At 32.7% G+C, this 22,511-nt stretch overlaps 1 protein-coding gene across 1 annotated transcript in view; it reads right to left on the reverse strand.

Moving 5' to 3' along the window:
- Positions 1–22,506, reverse strand: part of LRRIQ3 (leucine rich repeats and IQ motif containing 3) — a 138,691-nt gene extending 116,185 nt beyond the window's left edge. Inside the window, exons 1-4 of the mRNA XM_020282438.2 lie at positions 22,324–22,506; positions 21,343–21,433; positions 6,688–6,936; positions 5,598–5,921 (exon numbers count right to left, since the gene is read on the reverse strand). Coding sequence (XP_020138027.2) covers positions 5,598–5,921; positions 6,688–6,936 — 573 coding nt within the window. The 5' untranslated portion in view covers positions 21,343–21,433; positions 22,324–22,506. The remainder of the gene's footprint in view (positions 1–5,597; positions 5,922–6,687; positions 6,937–21,342; positions 21,434–22,323) is intronic.
- Positions 22,507–22,511: the final 5 nt, after the last annotated feature.

Genomic DNA, 22,511 nt, shown 5'->3' on the forward strand with positions numbered 1-22,511 from the left:
GTGAGGCATTAAAAGGAAAACTAATAAGGACTTTTGTAATATGACTCATACAAAAGACAGTACTTTGCATACTGACAGTAAGAGTAGTTTAAAAACCTTATTCTAAAATTATATTATATTTCATATAAAATTATACAAAGAAATTTTTCCAGTTAATTTGATATTCTAAATGCCTATTTTAAATTTTTCTTTCCTTCTTATTTCCAGGTTTTTAGTTCTACATATATCTGGGTCCATAAAGTCTATTTTATTTGTAATTTTTCTCCATCAGAATAGTTGATCTCATAGAAGTAAAAAGTAGAACAGAGGATACTAGAGTCTGGAAAGGATGAGGGGAAATGGGGGATATAGAGAGATTTGTTAAAAGAAGAATCAGCTAGATAGGAGGAATAAGTTCTGGTGTTCTGTACATTATAAGAAGACTATAGTTAGCAAATATATATTATATAGTTTCAGATAGCTAGAAGGAGTATATTGAATGTTCCCAACATAAAGAAATGATGAATGTTTGAGATGATGGATATGCTAATGTGCTCACTATATATTATATGTACTGAAATATCATCATGTACCCCATAAATATGTACAATTATTATATGTCAACTATGAAACTAAGATTCAAAAAAATTCCTAATTTGGCACACATTTTCTCAGCATATTTGAAAGGTGTAAAACATATCAATCCCACAAGTGTTTATTTCAAATAAAGTAAAACCATATAATTTTTACCTTTTTATCCTTCTGAAAATACATAATAGCCTTAATATTGCATTCATTTTAATAGTCACACAAAATGTTGCGAATCTGTGTGAAACTCCCCACGCTAGCACAGATGATTTTGTACAATTTTAAATCAATGTTTCTAAAGATCACTTAGATACCTGAGGGCTGTGTTTTACTAAACATTGTAAAAAAACTATAACAGTGCATAAAACCATAACACAGTACATAATAGTTATATAAAAAGGTGAGTAGGCTAACTGTGCTAGACAGTGGGAATATAATTTTTCTATTACTGAAATTATTTTACAAAAATAGCATATTTCTGTAAAGATTTGTTAGGTAGACCGTGAGGGACCTCCAGCCTGCCTGGGGACAAAAGTAGGCACCCTGAGCAATTGCCACACCTGGGAGAGGAAGGAACACCCTACCAATCTGCCAATCAGAATTTAGCAAGCCAACTGCAAAAGAATGCAGAGGATTCCCTAGCCCATGGGCCACGCAGCACAGGGACAACAAGGTCTGAAAGGTGACCTAGAACAACCTTAGGCTAATTATCATGTCATTAGCTTAAATCTACCTTGCAGTTCACCCCTCAAAAGGGTGTTCAGGAAGGGCCATGGGAGATCTGCATGTAACCTGTGCAGTAAGACTCAGGTTATACAATTCCCAACTGTCCATCAAAGTAGTTCAATGGCGATGTTGGTGACATTTGAACCATATGGAGGGCCCAGCCTAGGCAATATAAAACAGGACAACAGACCATAGTTGGGTCCCTCCTGTTACAACAGGGGTCCATTGGTTGTTTATGGTTAATGTATCTTACTTTGTTTTACTCAATAAACTTCACCTTGTGTTTGCCTTACTTTGGTGTATCTGATCATTCTTCAGCCAAGAGCACACCAAGAACCAAGAACAGACAACTAAGACCCGACAGACTCATCCAAGTTATTGTAAGTATAACAATAAGTTGTTCCTTTTTATTGTTGAGTACTATTCCACAGTAAGAATGTATCAATTTGTTTAGTCATTCATTCATTGAATGGGTATTTTCCAGTTTGGGGCTATTATAAATAAAACCACTTTAACATTCACATAGAAGATTTTGTTAATATAAGCCTGCATCTTCTTTGGAGTAATGAACAAAATTTATAGGTAAACTCAACAACTATTATTCAAAAAGATTTCTTTAAAGCTCTACAACCCACAAAAATTGTGTTATCATCGTGTATACCTGTATCTCATAAAAGTTTTCTCCATTTGTGTTGCCTTCCATTCATAATTTCTTCACAATGTTTTTCCTAATTTATTTCCTCATTTCTGATATTTTCAATCTCATTTTGTTTTTAATCAAAATATATTTTCCACATTTTAAAAATATGTTGAAGTGAGTACCATCTCACTTTACAAAAATCTTCCATCAACCCTATTTCCTATAGTTAAGGCTTTATCTTTCCTCTATCCAAAATTTTCTCAGAAAATGTCCTATATTTGGCAATTACAGATTAACCCATTATAATTCATTTCCAGCACCTTCAAGCTATTAAAATTCCAAAGATGTGATAAACTCTTCACCATCAAAAAGTCTTTCAAGAGGAATCCTCACACACTGCTGGTAGGAATGTAAATTAATATAGCCACTACAGAGAACAGTATGGAAGTTCCTCAAAATAGTGAAACTGAGCTAGCATATAATCTAGTAATCTCACTGCTGGGTACATATCCAAAAGAAAGGAAACTAGCACATTCAAGAGGTATCTGCACCCTCATGTTTACTGCAAAACTATTCACAATAGCTAAAATACAGAATCAATCTAAGTGCCCACCAATGGATGAATAGATTAAAAAATATGTGGTACATATACACAACGGAGTATTATTCAACCACAAAAAGGAAAGATGAAATCCTGTCATTTACAACAACATAGAACCAAAGACATTTTGGTAAATGCACATAAAGAGAAGTTTCACATGTTCTCACTTATAGAGGCAAGCTAAAAATTAAAAAAAAAAATTGAACTCACAGAGATAGAAAGTAGAATGATGGTTACCAGAGGCTAGGAGAAGGGGATAAAGTAAAAATGATTAATAGGTACAAAATACAGTTTGATAGAATGAATAAGATCTAGTACTTAGCAGCACAATAGGGTGACTACTACTAACAATAATTTATTGTATATTTTAAAATAACTCAAAGAGCAGAATTCAATGTTCCTAACACAAAGAAATGATAAATGCTTGAGGTGATGGGTACCTCAATTACTTTGATTTGATCTTTATACATTGTATGCCTATATCAAAACACCATGTGTACCATATAAATATATACAATTATGTACCCATAATTTTTTAAAATTTAAAACCTTTCAATATACTTTTTTTCTCAGTTCTAATTTTCCTTGACCATTTAAAAACATTCTTCATTTTTAAATCAATTTTTCCCTTAATCTAAAATGATAATAATAGCTATGCGTGTTTTTACTCCTACCTACGAGGATCAATTCTCTGTTACCCTCATTGTATCCACTGCTTTCTACCCACAAAATGAAACTGTGCCCCAAGTCTCTGTCCCTAGTTCTCAGCCTTCATCAATCCCTATATTTTCCTGAGAAAGCTTGGCTTCAACTACGACCTCAAGGGAACAACTATTGGATTTACACCTCAAGCCTCCAACTCTATTTCTGAATTTCAGTTATTCATTTCTAATATGCTGCTGATCTCTCTCCATCAATATCCTGCCTCACATAAACATGACCAAACTCATTTTTCTGTCCAAATCTGTTAAATGCTGCCATTGCTGTTAAATAAGTTATTAACCCAGTTACCCATGTTCAAAATATTAGAGGAATATATCCTCACTTATTCTTTTCCTCCTGCATTCAATCAGTTAAAAAAAACCCAAAAAACTCCAGTCAAGTCTTTGCACTGTCTGCCATTTGTGATGCCATTGTTGATTACAGGACTGTGGAATCAAGACAGACCTGCTGAAATCCCAGCTTTGTGACTCACTATCTTGTCTGATATTAGTCTGCTGAAATCCCAGCTTTATGACTCACTATCTTGTAAGTTCCTAATCCTCACTATACTTCATTTTCTTCTATGAAATGAGAGTAATATTTTTCCACATGAAAGAAAACGATGAAAATATTAATATTTTTTCAGAAAAGCATTCCCCATCCACCCTAGCTAATGAAGACCAAATATCCACCCCTTTCAGATTGTGTTAGTACCTGATTTTATTTTCTTTAGCAACTAACACTGTCTAATGTTCTATGGCTGTTTTCTTTTTGTTTTTGTTTTCAGCTTATATATTTTCTGTGTCTTTCCACTGGGCTTAATGAGGGCAAGGATTTTGTCAGCGTTATTTACCATTGAATGTTGAAGATCCAGAATAATCCCTTTCATATATTAGGTACTCAGTACATATTTGATGAAAGAATGATGGAATAAAATATATAAAGTGCCACAATGGCTTTCACTGAACAAGTTTCTGTCCTTTACACCTTCTTTCTTCGTTGCCACTGTTATCTGCCTATATCAACACTATTACATCATTCCTGATCTACAGTAATTGATCTCCCTGCCCCCATTTGTCTTCTAACCCCCATTAATCTGCTAGCAATATTTTGGACTGATCGCCTTTTAAAAACTTTATCAATATCATTTACTCACAGAGCACCTACTATGAAAGAACCACTCTAATTTTGCTACTCAAATAACTTCAGTTAATCTTCATTGTTTTTAAAAAGTCTAAACTCCTTAGGAGGCCATCCAAGTTCCTTTTCAATACCTACCCCCCAATTTTCCATTATTTCCTTAAATGAACTTCAGGTATTTTAATTGTCCTTAAAGTGGTCATGCATGTTCCCACCTTTGATTACACCATACTACACAATATTCCTGGAATATTTAAATTCTTACTTTAGAACACAGGTTAAGACATCAGACTTAATATTGCCTCATTTAAAAAAAATTTAAACTATTATTTCAAATTTATCACCAGAAAAACCCTAAGTTTATTAAACTATTATAAAGTCATTAATATACTCATAATTTTTCAAGAATTGTATGTAGTAATAAAATTCTTCCAACTTTGTAAGTTTCAGCCTTCCCATGCATAATCACTGTTTAATGTTTGTATGCCCTTTTAGATGCAATCACTGTTCAAAATGATTTTCTATTCTTCCTTAAATTTTCTACACATATATACATAAATTTTTATCATATATGTATATGAATTTATATATATTTAGAACATATTATAAACACTGTTCTGCAATATTTTTTTACTTACTATCTCTTATACCTAATTTTTTCTAACAATTGCAGTTCTAAAAGTTAACCCCCCTTTTGAACTCTTATTTGTTCTAACATTCATATATCATAAAGAATGTTTTTCTTATATTTTTACCTATAATTTAAGTATTCTTCAACCTCTATCAAGTTGTCTCAAACACTTCTTCCAATATTTTATAAATCCAAAGACAATGATGGTTGAATTGAATATTTTATCTTCTCCCAACAATAATCTATCTAAATTGTCCTTTAAGGCACTCAGAAAATAATTAAATATTTCCCAATGAGTCATTCATATACCAAAACCTGAATAAATTAGAGATCTACTTTCAATTTAAAAAATAAAAATTTGTTTCCTGACAATTTTATCATTTTATGCTCAATTTTTTCATTCAATAGACATACAAACCTTTAGAAATTTTCAGATATAAAACTATTACTAATATATTTGCTGGTTGGTAATATTTTATATGAATGATACAAAAATATTAAAGAGTTTATATAACTTAAATAGATCTTATAAGGCAAAGTTTTACTTCTATAAAATTTATTTAAAATGAAATTCTAATGAAGCCAATTACCTTTCTTAAAGCAGGACAGAAATTAAAGAAAAGTCGGTGGTTACATGTTTTAAATCTTTCAGGAAGGTGCCAGTTCTGAATGATTTCTTCATCAGAAATCACATGGTAATCCAGTGCTTTGAGAGGCCATATACTGTTAACAAGAACATGTCTATATCCTTTCTTTAGACTTACTGGACAATCAAACATAGTGAGGGCAATGAGGTTTGGACAGGCAGATAATACACATATATTTTTTAACTTTGAAAATCCATTGTCATGAAGATAGAGGAGTTTCAGGTTCTTAAATCCACTCCAAAATTTGGTATCTGGTAGATTCTTTATCTGAAATATTATTAAAAATATTTTAAATTCTAATATTATTACTTTTCTATAAATAGCATGGAAAATGGTAAAACATTATACATCTTCTAAAATTCAATCTTTCCCAAATAGCAAGTGGTTAATAAGTGAAAAAAGCATTTCTAATTATCCAAATGATGACTGGGGGAAAACATACACTGGTCATGTGGAATCAAGTTATCATTATTAGTGTAATGAAATGCATAATCATATATATTTTGTTAGTGAAAACTCCTTTGCATTAGGTTGACTGTTTAAACTTTTCTAAAAGACTTTCTTTAAATAAAGAATGAAGGAATCAAAAGGTTTTTTGTTGTTGTTGTTGTTTTGTTTTTGTATTTTTTTTAGACAAGGTCTAGCCCTGCTATCAGGGCTAGAGTGCAGGGGTGTCATCATGGCTTACGGCAGCCAGCCTTAAACTCTTGGGCTCAAGGGATCCTCCTGTCTCTGATTCCCAGTAGCTGGGACTACAGGCACATGCCACCCTGCCCAGCTGAAGAAGTATTCTTAATCTAGACTACATATTTAAAAAATAAAACATACCAACTCATGTCTTATGTGTTTTTATTTAACATTTTTGTTTACATTTAAAGTTCTGCATTTATATACATTTTATATACTTTTCATTTATTTTTAAATGTTGTTTATATTTTAGATAAAAGACTTGAGAGAAATATTACAGATAGATAACATGCTTATTATATTTAAATTTCATTTATATGCAAGTATCTGAAATAGCTATTGTTACCTGATTTCCATGGAGATCAAGTTTGATTAATTTGATACAACTTTGAAGTGGATGAATATCTGTAATGAAATTGTTTGAGAAGATACATACTCTAAGAGATATACAAGATTGCAAATTTTCCATAGATTTTAAATGAAGGCCACTGAACTTCATAAAAACAAAATCTTTTTGGTTTTCTACTATGTTTTCATTATAGTGACTCCATTCTTCATGACTGGTTAGCTCTTCTGTGATTGTTCCATGAAACATCTAGGAAAGATGAGAAACCACTTTCAAAAATTTTTTCAACTGTTAAAAATCTTAGAACAAACAAAAATTTGCCAAGAAATAGTGAGAATAAAAATGGGTAGAAAAGTTGGAATTAAAGAAATATATTTAATTCACATAAAATTTTTTATCCCAAAGTATCTTAAATATCTAATATTTCTATAACTGCTACTCAGAATGTTGTCATTGCTCTCACCAACTAATTAGTAAGAGAAGGAAATCTTGATTTTTTATAAAATACTTAACTTGAAATTTAGTGAAGTAGCTGAGATAAAATATCACATCTAGATAAAACAACTAACAACAAACTATACCTTGCATAGCTGGTATAATAATTTTGCTTAAAAGACATTGTTAAATAAAGGAATGCATTGAATAATGAACAAGTAAGGAGAGTAATAATCTGTCATAATCTTTTCCAGAGAGGCTGAAAAATGCGGATTAGATGAAATTCAGGCCTTCAGCTGTCATCAACAATATTTATTTCTTAAACAGATGATTTGACATTACATTATTTTTATGTTCAATTGAATTAGGCAATTAGGATACAGAATTCTAATCTTTGAAATTTAAATATTTAAATTTATCTACAACTTTTGTATCAAAGTTTTTTTATATAATTTTATGGTATATCTCATATATACAACTTTTCCCATATTATGAGTAATTTCAGCTTTCATAAAATGTAAGTAAATGATACTTGAGAAAAGAATTACAAGCTCAAGTGGTCTACTTAGAAGCATCCTTCCCCATTGGAAGTATCAATTTCTACCATGTGCAGGTAAACTGAACCAGTATAATTCAAATGAGAATAAATGTGAAAAGCCACATAAACTCTTGCACTCATTTAGGACATTGACTACTTTTTATATCTTGGCCAAGGCCTAAAACTATAATCCTCAAAACTCTAAGTATCCCCCAAGGAATTAGTTAAAAGGTAGATGTCTGGTCCCCATCTTATAACTGCTATATCAGAATCTCTAGGCTAAAGGGCCACAAATCTATAATTTAACAGGCAATTCATAAACACTTTGAGAAAGATAAGCCTAAACTACAGGTAAGCAAGTCTTCCAAATATAAAGATCCAGATAGGGAATAAATAGATATGAACTTTTACAAACTAAACTCATTAAGCTCTGTTAGGTCCTAGAATGTAGGGCAATATACACATTGCATCCCATCATCTGGACTCCCTAAATAGAAAATACGTGAAGAAGTCTTCTCTCAGGCTCCCTTTCAAAGACCTACTTCTCCATTTCGGCCTAAAGGTAGGCTAACTCCAGAACAATTTACAATAAGGGCTTATGAGAGACCATATCAAGGATACACTGGGATGTTTTAAGACAGATATTAGGGTGCCTCAAAAGTTTCAGCCATAGAATCCATTTTTTGAAGCCAATAACTATTCTTCAAGAAACCTGTAAAGTGAGAGTCATACACCAAAGAAATGTGTCATTTATTTTATGATCATGTGATCTTTTAAATTAGTAAACTTTTTGGGGGCAGGGGCTGTTACCAGAAAAATTGAGTGGAAAAAACAAGAGTTCCCATATACTCCCTCAACCTTCTCCAACTCCTACAGTTCTCCCTTTATTATTAAAATCTTGTGTAAGTGTGGTATATTTGAATTAAAGAACCAATATTAATACATTATAAGCTAAAGTCCATAGTCTACATTAGGGTTCACTCATTTTGTTGTAAATTCTATAGGTTTTGAAAAATATATGACATATACATCATTATTGTATCATGTAGAATCTTTATTGTATCATTCCCTAAAAGTCCCCTGTGCTTCACCTATCCCTCCCTGCCTCCCCACCCTCAAGCACGACAACCACTTATCTTTTTAATGTAGACATACTTTTACCTTTTCCAGAATGCCATATAGTTGTAAACATAGAATAGGTAGGCTTTTCAAATTGACTCTTTTCACTTAGAAATAATATGCATTTAAGTTTCCTCCACATCTTCAAAAATATAACTTATTTTTTAAAAGCACTGAATAATATTCCAATGTATGGATGTACTAGCTCATTTACCCATTCATCTACTGAAGATAACTTGGCTGCTTCAACTTTGCACAATTATGAACAAAGCTTCTATAAACATTTGTGTATGGGTTTCTTTGTGAACATAAGTTTTCAACTCATTTGAGTAAATACCAAGTTTACTTGCTGGATCATACAGTAAGAGTATGTTTCATTTTGTAAGAAACTGCCATTGTCCTCCAAAGTGTCCATGCCATTTGCATTTGCACTAGCAATGAATGAGAGGTCCTACTGCTCCATAAACTCTGGAGTATTTGGTGGTGTTAGGGTTTTGGCTTTGGGCCATTCTTAACATGCGTGTAGTGGTATCTCATCTTAATTTGCAATTCCCTAATGATATATGATGCTCAACATCATATATCATTCATATGCTTATTTGCCATCTATGTATCTTCTTTGGTAAAGTGCCTGTTCAGATCTTTGGACCATTTTGTTTTTATTTCAGCATATTATGGGAGTACAAATGTTAAGGTTACATATATTGCCCCTCGAGTCAGAACTTCAAGCATGACCATCCCCCAAACGTAGCACACCTCACTCATTGTGTTTGTATATACCCATCCCCTCTTCCCCCCTCCCACCCGCCCGACACCCGATAAATGTCATTCCTATATGTCCACTTAGGTGTTGATCCGTTAATAGCAATTTGCTGGTGAGTACATGTGGTGCTTGTTTTTCCATTCTTGAGACACTTCACTTAGTAGAATGAGTTCTGGCTCTATCCAGGATAATACAAGAGGTGCTATATCACCATTGTTTCTTAAAGCTGAATAGTACTCTATGATATATATATATATATATATATATATATATATATATATATACCACATTTTATTAATCCACTCACGTATTGATGGGCACTTGGGTTGTTTCCACAACTTTGCAATTGTGATTGTGTTGCTATAAACATTTGAGTACAGGTATCTTTTTTGTAGAGTGTCATGTGATCTTTTGGGTAGATGCCCAGTAATGGAATTGCTGGATCAAATGGTAGATCTACTTGTATTGCTTTAAGGTATCTCCATATTGCTTTCCACAAAGGTTGAACTAGTTTGCAGTCCCACCAACAATGTAGAAGTGTTCCTATCTCTCTGTATCCATGCCAACATTTATTGTTTGGGGACTTTTTGATAAAGGCCATTCTTACTGGAGATAAGTGATATCTCACTGCAGTTTTGATTTGCCTTTCCCTGATGATTAGAGACATTGAACATTTTTTCATATGTTTGTTGGCCATTATTCTGTCTTATTTTAAAAAATTTCTGTTCATGTCCTTTGCCCATTTTTTGATAGGGTTGTTTGATTTTTCCTTGCTGATTTTCCTGAGTTCTAAATAAATTCTAGTTATCAGCCCTTTATCAAATGTGTAGCTTGTGAAAATTTTCTCCTATTCTGTGGGGTGTCTGTTTGCTCTCTTGACAGTTTCTTTGGCTGTGCAGAGGCTTTTTAATTTGATCAGGTCCCATTTATTTATTTTTGTTGCTGCTGTGATTGCCTTTGGCGTCTTCTTCATAAATTCTTTGCCTAGGCCGATGTCTAGAAGAGTATTTCCAACATTTTCCTCTAGAATTCTAATAGTTTCACACTTAAGGTTCACGTCTGTTACCCAGCGAGATTTGATTTTTGTGAGAGATGAAAGGTGTGGGTTTTGTTTCAGTCTTCTACATGTGACTATCTAGTTTTCCCAGCACTATTTATTGAATAAGGATTATTTCCCCTAGTGTATGTTTTTGTCTGCTTTGTCCAAGATTAGTTGGCTATATGAGGATAGTTTTATATCTGGGTTCTCTGTTCTGTTCCACTGGTCAGTGTCCCTGTTCTTATGCCAGTGTAAAGCTGTTTTAATTACTATAGCCTTGTAGTATAGTTTGAAGTCTGGTAAATTGATACCTCCTATTTTGTTTTTATTGCCTAGGATTGATTTTGCTATATGGGGTCTTCTCTGGTTCCATACGAAGCATAAAATTATTTTTTCTATATCTGTGAAAAATGATGATGGCATTTTGATAGGGACTGCATTGACAAAAGACTCAATTCCCTTCAAAATAGCAACAAAGAAAATAAAGTACCTAGGAATATATTTAACTAAGGAGGTAAAAGATCTCTACAGGGAGAACTGGAAACACTGAAGAAGGAAATAGCAGAGGATGTAAACAGGTGGAAGAATATACCATGCTCATGGGTTGGCAGAATCAATATTGTTAAAATGTCTATACTGTCCATTTTTTTGATTGGGATGTTTTCTTATTGTTGATCTTAAGAGTTTGTCCTTTATTAGGTATGTGTTTTGTAAAGATTTTTTGCCAGTCTCTGGCTTGATTTTTCATTTTCTTAATTTTCCATTCTTTCGTAGCTCATAAACTCTCAACAAAATCTTTGGATAACCAACACCCATCAACACGAAAGATCAAAGATCCCATTTCTTCACATAAAGCTAAAGATGACTTTATATTTTTCGTCACTGCATCAGTACACAAATTTTATATATATATACAACATTATATATATAATTATAACTATATAAATATATATATGTTTTGTATATATATATACACACAGACACATACAAAATATTTTTATTTCAAACCATTTGTTTTTCACACTGATTATTCCATCTCTAAGTCTATTTTGAAATTTCTTTGTAGAAAATATTATCTTCTTTCTGGCATTTATTTTCATGTATTTTAAACAGTGCTATTGAATCACAAAGGCATGGAATCAACCTAAGTGCCTATCAAATGATGAGTGGATTAAGAAAATGTAGTATATATACATACCATGAAGTACTGCTCAAAGATAAGAAAATGAAATAATGTCTTCTGCAGCAATTTGAATGGAACTAGAGGCCATTACCATAAATGAAGTAACTCAGGGACAGAAAAAATAAATACTGGCTGTTCCCACTTATAAGTGAGAGCTAAACTATGGCTAAACAAGGGCACACAGAGTGGTGTAATGGACACTGGAAACTCACGGTGGGGATGATGAGAGGGAGTCAGGGATGAAAAATTATCTGTAGAGAACAATGTACACTACCTGGGTGATGGGGTATACCAAAAGCCCAGAGTCTACCACTATGCAATATATATGTAATGAAATTCAATGTGTAGCCCAAAAATCTATTAAAATAAGAAAAAAGAAGTGTTTTTAACTAAGTAAAGTTACTAATGTCTATAGATTCATCAATCAGCAATTATTTATTCTAAATTTTCTGGACTAATGTCTATCTGTCATCTGAACACATTAATGATCTACTACTGATATCATTCAAAATTGAATTTTTTCTGTTTTCTTTACTGATCTCAGACAACTAAGTAATTTTACAAAATGAGAAGTTCTGCACTTACATGAAGCATTCAAACTTTACCTAGTAGATGAATAACCTTGTGAGTAGCTTTGTGACATTAATATTGTTATAACCAACATCATAAAATAATGTCCCCTATCCACAAAATTCTTAAATATGTTCACATATTTTCTCTATAAAATGAGTAATGTATGATTGAGGGAAAAATACAAGTTCTCCACCACACAAAGAGGCACATTGTGTTGTGCTAGCTTGGAGTGCTCAACAAAATTGTTACCAAATAGATTAAGCAGATGCCTAAGGATATTTACAAGGCAAGAGATGTGCCTCAGCACTTTCTTGAGGCAGAGGCAACCAATGTAAACCAGCCTTGACTGCTTTAGAATTGCTTTAACTGACCTATAATGCCCTTTAATTAATTCTAATACTAGAATCTCTGCCTAGTGGAAAAATTATATCATCATTAACATAAAATATGTTATATGAAGGTACAGGATTGTACTGTGTATGCTTGATTTGTTTCAATATGAACGTGTGATGATACAAGTAAGAGCTCTGCATCACTTACTGGAAAGAGATTTAAGGCAACACCACAAGTAAACAGTGTGGGTCTAACTCTAGGAAGAAGAATAACTCCTGCTCTGGCCAGGACTGAATGTTCAGGGAACTATGCAAGGAGTAAATAGCTGGAGAACTGAATGTCTGGGAAACTCCTGTGCAAGAAGTAAAGAGCTAAAAAAACTCCTGCATGTGAAAGATTACTTACACAAGTGAATGCCTTGTGTAAACAATCTCTAATAAACTCATCTAACTCACCAACCTGGTCTTGTCTGAGTCATTCTTTGTTCTCTTGGCTCCATCTTAGTTTAGGGGGCAGTTTTTCTATACTGTCCTGAGATTTTCCTGGGACAATGATAAGGGAATTAGTTTTATTGCCATTCTTGCTTTACATGAAAACCTATAATAAATAAGACATATAGTCTGAAGAAGAAAAGAATTACTGTGTCACACAAATTCAAATTCAAGATAATCTTCATGATATTATAATATTTAATTCAATGCCTTTTTTCTCCATTTTGTCCAACAGTCTACATTTTAACTTTAATCAAAAAGATGCTGACTTTAAGCAAAAAAAAAAAAATTCTTGTAAGAATTAAAAACTAGTGTGATTAAAGAGATATTAAATCCAAATTTGAAATATTCTTCATGATATTACTTAGTACAATGCATTTTTCTCATTTTGTACAACTGTCTATTTTTAGCTTTAATTAAAAATGACTATTATGATAAAAATATCTTTAAGAATGAAATACAAAGGTTATTAAGTTGACTCTCAGGTTTCATGGCTTCAGAAATTAAAAAAAAAAAAAAAACTGTTTCCTAATTCTTAAAAATGTCTTAAAGCAAATCCCATGGAAAAAATTGAATTAACTGTGGTAAAGAAAAATAGGTAGTATTGTAGGTAGTATTGAAATGTTACTTTTTATTTAACAAGTAAAATTCTAAATAAATCAGAAGTTTGGCTTCTTAATTAATAAAATATCAAAACTCTATCTCAGGATATGATATTTCTTAGTATAACTCTCTTTGGTAAATCATTGCCTAGCTGACTTTTAGCCATTATTTAGATTTTAGTTCCATGTCCACATCTCCAACTTAGTGATTATATATTTGTTTGTTTTATTATTAATGTTCCTCATTCCTACTAAATATATGTACATTGAGACCAGAAAACTTGTTTTATAGTTATCTATAATTTTTTAAATTTTAGCATGGGACCTAGAATTAAGTCAGATTTCAATAAACATCTAACTAACATTGGCTGAAGCTTCAGTCTTATGGGCCTCAATGGAACTGCCACAACCAAGATGGTTCATTCCCATGTCTGATGCTTTGGCAAGGACAGCTAGAAGGTCAGGTTCAGCTGGAATGCTGAAATGACTGGGACTTTGTCTCTGTACTGTCTCAAGGCTTTTCCATCTTGACTTGGCCTCTCCACGTCACCTATCCATATGTGTCTGCAGTAAGGCAGGCAGACTTTCTACTTGCTTACTCAGGGCTGTCAAAAGCACAAACGCAGAACCTGTTGGCTTTTTTAAGGCTTATACCCAACTGGTAAAGCATCTCTTCACTCTCAGCCACATTCTATTGGTTAGAACTAGTTCTTGTGATTTTTCAAGAAGTTTGTAACTTAGGTGAATAAAAATGAACTGCAATATAAGTTGTTCTGAGCTTAGTGACCTCCAGAAAGTTAAGTATCCTGTCTTAGTTTCCTCATTCGTAAATTGAGGATAGCAATAGTACTTAATTCACAGAACTCTTATGAGGACAAAATGAGTTGACATAAATGATTCAGAACAGTGTCTGGCACTTAGCAAGCCCTAAAAAGTATATTACTAACTAAGATAAATACTTAGTTCAATTAATAATTTAAGATAGAATGTATACTTCAAAAAGTAAATCAGGGGACTTGAAGTTTCCAATTAGCATGTAAGGAGCTTATAATTTAAGAAACTGAACAAACTGAACATCAACAATTCTACTTAGATTTGCCAGAGAAGTGAGTCCACAGGCAAATTGCTGCCCCCAAATTAGAGCAACAGACTGGTAGATATAGAGATTCATCAGAATGAAACACAGAGATATGGCAGAGATACTGGAATTATCAGACTGGGAATTAAAAACAACTATGGTTAATATGCTAAGGGTTCTAATGGAAAAAGCAGACAACACGCAAGAATGAATGGATAATGTAAGTAGAGAGATTTCCCACGAAAGAATTAAAAAGAAATGTAAGAGATCAAAAATGCTATAACAGAAATGAAGAATGCCTTTGATGGGCTCACTGGTAGATTGACTGCATATGGCTGAGGTATCTCTGAGTTTGAGGATATATCAATAAAAACTTTCAAGACTGAAAAGCAAAGAAGAAAAAAATTGAAGAGAAAAAATAAATAAACAGAAAAAAATATGCTCAAAATGTGAGACAACTTCAAAAGGTGTAATATAGGTGAAATCCAAATACTAGAAGAAAGAAACAAACTGAAGCAATATTTGAAGGAACAAAGACTGAGAATTTCCTCAAGCTAATGTCAGACACCAAACCACATACCCAGCAAGTGAAGAGAACACCAGTAGGATAAATATCAAAGACAAAACAAAAACAAAACCCACACCTAAGCATATCATATTCAAATTTCATAAAATCAAAGATAAAAAAAAATCTTGAAAGAAGCTAGAGGTAAAAAATACACCTTACCTGTAAAGAATCAAAGATAAGAATTATATTTGACTGTTCAGAAACCATGAAGGCAGAAGAGAATAGAGTAAAATATTTAAAGTGTTGAGAAAAAAATCCCACTAACCTAGAATTCTGTACCATGCAAAATTATTCTTCAAAAATAAAGGAGAAATAAACACTTTCTCAGACAAAAATTGAGAGAATTTATTACCAGTAGACCTGCCTTACAAGAAATGTTAAATGGAGTTCTTCAGAGAGAAGGAAAATGATACAGATCAGAAACTCAGATCTACATAAAGGAAAAGCATTGGGAAAGGAAATAGTGAAGATAAAATAAAAATCTCTTATTTTTCTTATTCTTAATTAAACTAATAGATATCAGTTTGTCTAAAATAACAAAAGCAACTGTATTTAATTGATATCTATCAACTACTTCATCTAATAATAGCAGAATATTCTTTTCAAGCTCACATGGAACATTCATTCACCAAAAGAGAACATATTCTGGGCCATAAAACATATATTAACAAATTTAAAAGAATAGAAATAATACAATGTCTGCTCTCATATCACAATGGTATTAAACTAAATATCAATAATAGAATGATGTAAAATTCCAAGATAATTGGAATATTGAACAACACACTTCTAAGTAACACATGGGTCAAAGAAGAAATTTTGAGAAATTTTAAAATAAAACTAATAAAAATGAAATATACAACTTATCAAAATTTGTGGGATGAAGTGAAAGCAGTGCTTAGAGGGAAATTTATAGTATGGAATGCATATATTGAAAAGAATAATGATCTAAAAATAATCTAACCTTCTATATTACAGAAATAGAAAAACAAGAGCAAATTAAATCCAAAGTAAACAGAAGAAAAGTAAATCAGTAATAAATACAGTAAGTGAATTTTTAAAAAATTATAATTCTTGATTATATTTTCAAACATTGCATATTCTGTCGTTATCTCATTCCAGAAACCTCCATAAAGATGTACAGGCTTTATAAAAGTTAAAATACTTTACCCAGGTTATATGAAGGTTCTTTTATGATAAAAAGCAGGCAACTGTTAACCTGTCTTTCAGAGCTTTAGTGAAGGGAGAGGGGCTTTCCAAATACTCTCTGTGGTTCCTTTTTACCATATAATAATAAATTTTACTCCAAAGTATATCTCTTCCTTATTTGTCAGGGCATTCAAAGTTAACTTAGTGCTCAAATACCAGATCTCATCCCAAGTGCCTAAAAACATATTTTTTTGTTCTTCTTGACTGATTTTGTTTTGTATGTATTCAATTTTTTAAACTATTCACAATTGATTTTTAGTTGGTGTGACATGAATTCTAAAATAAATTAGTCTTATTAGCATTCTTTCCCATACATTAATTTATATTGATGTTCTATATTACATTAATATGAACCTCCACGAACAATATTTATTTGCCAGTGTATAAACAACCTTAATATTTTTTTTAATTCCAGAATAATACATTATAATATGATACCAAGTTATTGCTAACAAAAGGAAAAATTAACATATGATTAATAAGTTACAGAAATATATATAGTTTATTTTCATTAAAAAACTACTATCCTATATTCGGAATACAAAGTATGTTTTACTTACTCAGACTATTCAGTTAAATAATCTGTCACATTTTCCAGACATTCTGGATAAGTGAGGATTTTTCACTTTGTTTTAAACTACCTCATGCAATCTTTTAGGATTTTTATTGTAGATGAGAATAACTAGAAAAACACAAATGCCCAAGCCCCACAGCATACCTGGTGAACCATTTGCTGCAGCTTTGGGAGTAGGTGATTCTACTGCCCACCATGAAAAGCTAAAAACCACTACAATTGGTATATTCTCCTCTAGTTAGTTAAAAGCCTACTTACCAATTTAAATAAGGCCTCTTCCATGGTCATATTTAAAATTGGCTTTGTTTATTTTATACTTAGACAATTTTAATATTACTTTGTGGGATATACACACAGATTATAAATTATCAAGTTCAAATAATATAATGCTCAAAAAGCAAATTTAGTTTAAGACATTACAGAAAGCATGAAGACCCCAATTACAGCTTCAAAAATTCTGCAGTTAAAAATCAGTATCATCATCATCAAACCTTCCCTTAGTTTTTTTATCTACTAAAGTGCTAATTTTAAAATTATCATACATTTTTAATCACACTAAATAACCCATGTCTATCAAATACAATGTAAGTCAATTATAAATGTCATCTTTACTCCCAACTTTTTTCATTAAAAAAAATTACTGGCACATACACACGAAGTAGAATCATGTTATAATTAATAAGTAAATTATTGGAATTCTGAATACTAGACTCCAGAATTATCACAATAGCTGCCAAGATTATCTGCATGTAAATTAAAATCACAAAAAAGAAGAAAAATTAAGTTTTATTTTTTAGAAGTCTAACTCTAAGGATAATAATCAGTAATATTTTACACATTGTTGCCAACTTTATTTTCAGTTTAGAATGTCTGCAACATTTTAAGCCCATCTCTATTAACAAAATTAAGCAATTATATTTTAAAAATACTTTTTATTTGGATAATAGATTTATTGAGTCAATTCTGTTTTAAAGAAGAATTGCCATGATTTTATATCACAGAAAAAAATGTATTTTAAAAATTAAGGAGAGGAAATTGTAGAATAGCCAGACCAGTACATGTCTCCTGGCAAATGACAATAAAACATACTAGGTTTATAAATTAATATAAATAACCCTGATAGTTTGAAACATTACATTTTCATGGCACATTCCACATGTTTTCAAATGACATAAAAAGTCATTTAGAACAAGGAATCAGGATTCATTTGTAATAATCACTTTTTTTTCTTCAAATGTATTAGCTTTTCAAAATTTATAAATAGAAGGATGCATATTTCTGTTCAGGAAAAAAAGCTTCCATGAGACACCATTTTTCAACTTTTCTTTTTAAGTCTACAAGTGTAGACTTCAAAAATTTTCTTTTTAACTCTACACTTGTAGACTTAATCTAAAAAGCATAAATCTAAAAAAACTAAAAGGTGGTAAGCCAGAAGATAGATATAGAATAATCAAAACATCCACAGAAAAATATCTGCACAGAAATCACAAACTCTTAATAAGGAAAGTTTGGCACAACAAATACTTCTAGCCCAATCTTTGGTTAGAAATTCAAACAATAGATTTTTGATCTTCTAAAATTAAGCCATTGATATATTTATATTTAATGTAATGAAGATTATACTACACTAATTAAAATTTATTATAGTTCTGGATTCTACTAATTTAGATTCTTCAATCACTTGCCCTCCCCCTGTCCTCTCCCTCCACAAAATATTCATGCTGATATCTAGACAAAGTAGATTATGATTATACTACTGCCTAGGGAATTCCATTTGAAAAAAATCTATAGAAAACTAAGGGAGAAAATAAAATAGAAGTTCGCGGCTGGGTGGTGGGGGGGTTGTTTTTCCCTGCACTACAAAAAGATCAGAGGGAGTGAGGGTTCCTTCAACAGAGTACAGTGGGAAAAATATATTTAAGAAGTAAGTTAGGGCTCAGGCCTGATGGCTCACGCCTGTAACCCCAGCATTCTGGGAAGTCCAGGCTGGAGGATCACTTGCACTCAGGAGTTCAAGACCAGACTGAGCAAGAGTGACACCCTGTCTCTACGTAAAATAGAAAAAATTAGCAGGGATGGCAGTGCATGCCTGTAGTCCCAAGCTTCTTGGGAGGCTGAGCCAGGCAGATGGCTTGAGACCAGGAGTCTAAGGCTGCTGTGGGCTAGGCTGATGCCCCCCCACACTAGCCCTGCAACAGAGCAAGATTCTGTCCACCCCCTACTAAATAAATATATAAATAAATAAGTTGAGAACAGGCTAGCTGAATAAATAAATTCAATTAAAAAAAACTGTGAAAAGAGAATGTTTGCTTTTGCTGCATTTCAGGAAGAGTAGGTGGAGGAAGCAGGTTAAACAGAAAGATGAAGCCAAGTATTGGAAACTAGCATAGGCCTACCTAGCATGGCCTGATCATGTTATGTACCATGATCTCCATGGTACATAATCCAACGCCCTCTTCATTTGGCTTCAGCTTCTTCATATAAAGAAGGTGAGACTACTAATATGTGTTTCTCTACAACTTCTACACAACAGTCTTAGTTATGTGTACAGTAATGAAAAACAATCTAACTGGCATTAGCTGTAAATGGGCAAAAGACACCTTATTGATGGAAATGTTCTAAACTAGATTGCAGTAATGGTTGCTCAACTCAGGAAATTTACTAAAAATCATTAAATTGTTTGCTTAAAATAGGTGAAGTTAATGGCAAATAAAGTTGTTTAAAAAAACTCACTTCTTTTTATGCCAGTTCTTCTTTAAGAGAAATAAAAGCCCAAATGCCTCCACAGAATATTATTTTTCAATCTATTATACTCCAGTTTGTTCACCATCCTTGTTTAAATGTGGAATAAAAAACTAAACACATTATTTCCAGTGTGCTTGATTTGTACAGAATTAATGGGCTTACTACTAGCTAGATTGGCGTATTTTACTCTGGTAAAATAATATTCATAAATACCTGGAAAATACTCTGTGACAAATACTGCGATAACACAATAACACTCTGGTAGTTTAAGGTTATTTAAACAATCATAACATAGTTTTATTATATAAAATATGAACTAATAAAATGCCTTGATTTTTTATGCCCCAACTTTTAACCCTCAACTGACAAGAAAATTTACTCCCAGATTGTATTTTTTCTAATTTTTTATTTAAAAACTAACATTAATGAAAATTTAAGAAAAGAAAGAGGGAGAACAAAAACCATAGGTCTTATGGCATATTTACATCCAGCATATTTTATGTGAGTGATGCAGTCACATTGGGAAAAAATAATATCTGTTTCTATGGACATCCTTTCCAGGTCCAAGAAATACTCTATTTAATACTCTATTGACAGAGTCGATTACATTACCCTGTTTTAGTCCCCTCTGTTCTCGCCACTATCTGATTATCTTAAATTTGGTTATTTTTTTCATTGTTTACTTTACCTTATTAGAATGTAGTCCCCAAACATACAGGCTCTGTTAACTTTCATTCCCTTGGGAGCTCACCTAGTTCCACAGTTTAAAATTAATTCTACCTATATGCTGACAATTCTCAAAATTATACCTCTAACCCAGACTTTTCAAACTCCTGGCCTCAAGAGATCTCTGGCCTCGGCTTCCCAAAGTATTGGGATTACAGACATGAGCCACCATGCCCAGCCATTCTAACCCAGACTTCTCTCCTGAACTCTAGACTCATATGTATAATGCACAAAGACACATACATACACAATATGCATATGCATGCATCTGTCTCTTTATTCTACACATCCAAAACCAAATTCTGGACTCTACCTATTACCTTACCAATCTTACCCATCTAAAACCTTTCCCATCTCTATTTATGACCAATTCATTCTTAGGCAGTCATCTTTGACTCCTCTCTTTCTCTTACCCTCCACACCCATTCCACCAGCACATTTTGTTGCTTTTGTCTTCAAAATATATCCAGAATCTGACCAACTTCTCTTCATCCTCACTGTTAGCATCTTGGTCAAGTCTTCAATAATTCTCACTGTATTATTGCAGTAGCCTTCAAATAAGTTCCCCTTCTATCATTTTCCCACCCCCATTATAATGTATTCTCATATTTCTGAGTGATCTCTTTAAATATAAGGGAAGTCAGTTCAAACCCCTGCAATATTATTTACTCTTTGTTACCTTTTGTTACCGCTGAACTTCTCTCTTGCTACTTCCTCTTTTGCTCATTCTCACTCAAGTCTTCTGTATTTTCTAAATGTTTTCAATAAGACTGTTTATTAACAAAAAGAAAAGTTTTAAATGATAAAAATATGAGTGAGTGTCATTTTACCCCAATGCTTAGTACAGAATTAAATAACAAGGTCAAGTCTTAGAAGAAAAACAATTTTATGACAAGAGCTTATAGTGCCTTGAATGCCCATATGACTGATGAAGACTTTAAAAAAACAGACGTCTCAAATAATGGTATGGTGCAGTAGAACAAGCCCTGGTTTTGATATTGAAATAGATTCCTTAAACCTTCTATTACTTACTAATTGTGATACCTTAAGTCAATATTCTTTCTGATTCACAGCTTTCTTATGTGTATAGAGGAAGAGTTTAATCTGTGAAACTCATTATAAACTTGGTGCTCTACAACAGAAATGCCTATACATAGCTACCAAAAATACATCTAGTAAGGCTGACTTATTCCTAAAAATGTTATTGAACATTCTAGATTCATCTACATATACAACAAGATGACAGAGAGGCAACCAAAATACTACAAATGTTTGAAGCCTGGTTGAAGACTCAATTTTATACAATTTTAAAAGAAAACGTCGGGGAGGCTGGCATGTTTAGCCTAAGAAGCAAACCCAAAACAGAGAAGTCGGGTGGCTCTCTCTCTAGGAGCTGCAAGGGCAAAGAAGCTAAGGTTTCTAAAAAGAATAGACTTCAAATATTCAGACTGTGTGTATCTACAGCCAAGTTTGGGGTCAGATGGCTCCAGATGACGCGGGGTAGAAATCTGTCAGGACTTAGTTGGGAACTGATCCTGGCTATATAATAAACCACCAGTTAGGAGGGATCGCCTAAGAAAGTTAGACACTAGCTTGTAGTCTCCTCTTCACCTTAGTGGGTCGGTTGTAACAATTTTGCCACCCAACCTGAACCACTCACCGGGTCAATGGGGCTGTAAAGCCTTATGAGTTGGGAACAGGAGGCCCAGACCCGTCACAGTCTGACAAATCGCTAGGTGGCCATCAGCTCCAGAGACCGTTACTAGGGAAACGAGGTCAGGATCAGGGATCACCCCATCCTGGCTTTTCCAGTGCCGGCCAAGGCGCTCTGGGGCGTGGTTACGTGAG

The sequence above is a fragment of the Microcebus murinus genome, chromosome 2 (genome assembly GCF_040939455.1).
Source record: "Microcebus murinus isolate Inina chromosome 2, M.murinus_Inina_mat1.0, whole genome shotgun sequence".
Classification (NCBI taxonomy): Eukaryota; Metazoa; Chordata; class Mammalia; order Primates; family Cheirogaleidae; genus Microcebus; species Microcebus murinus.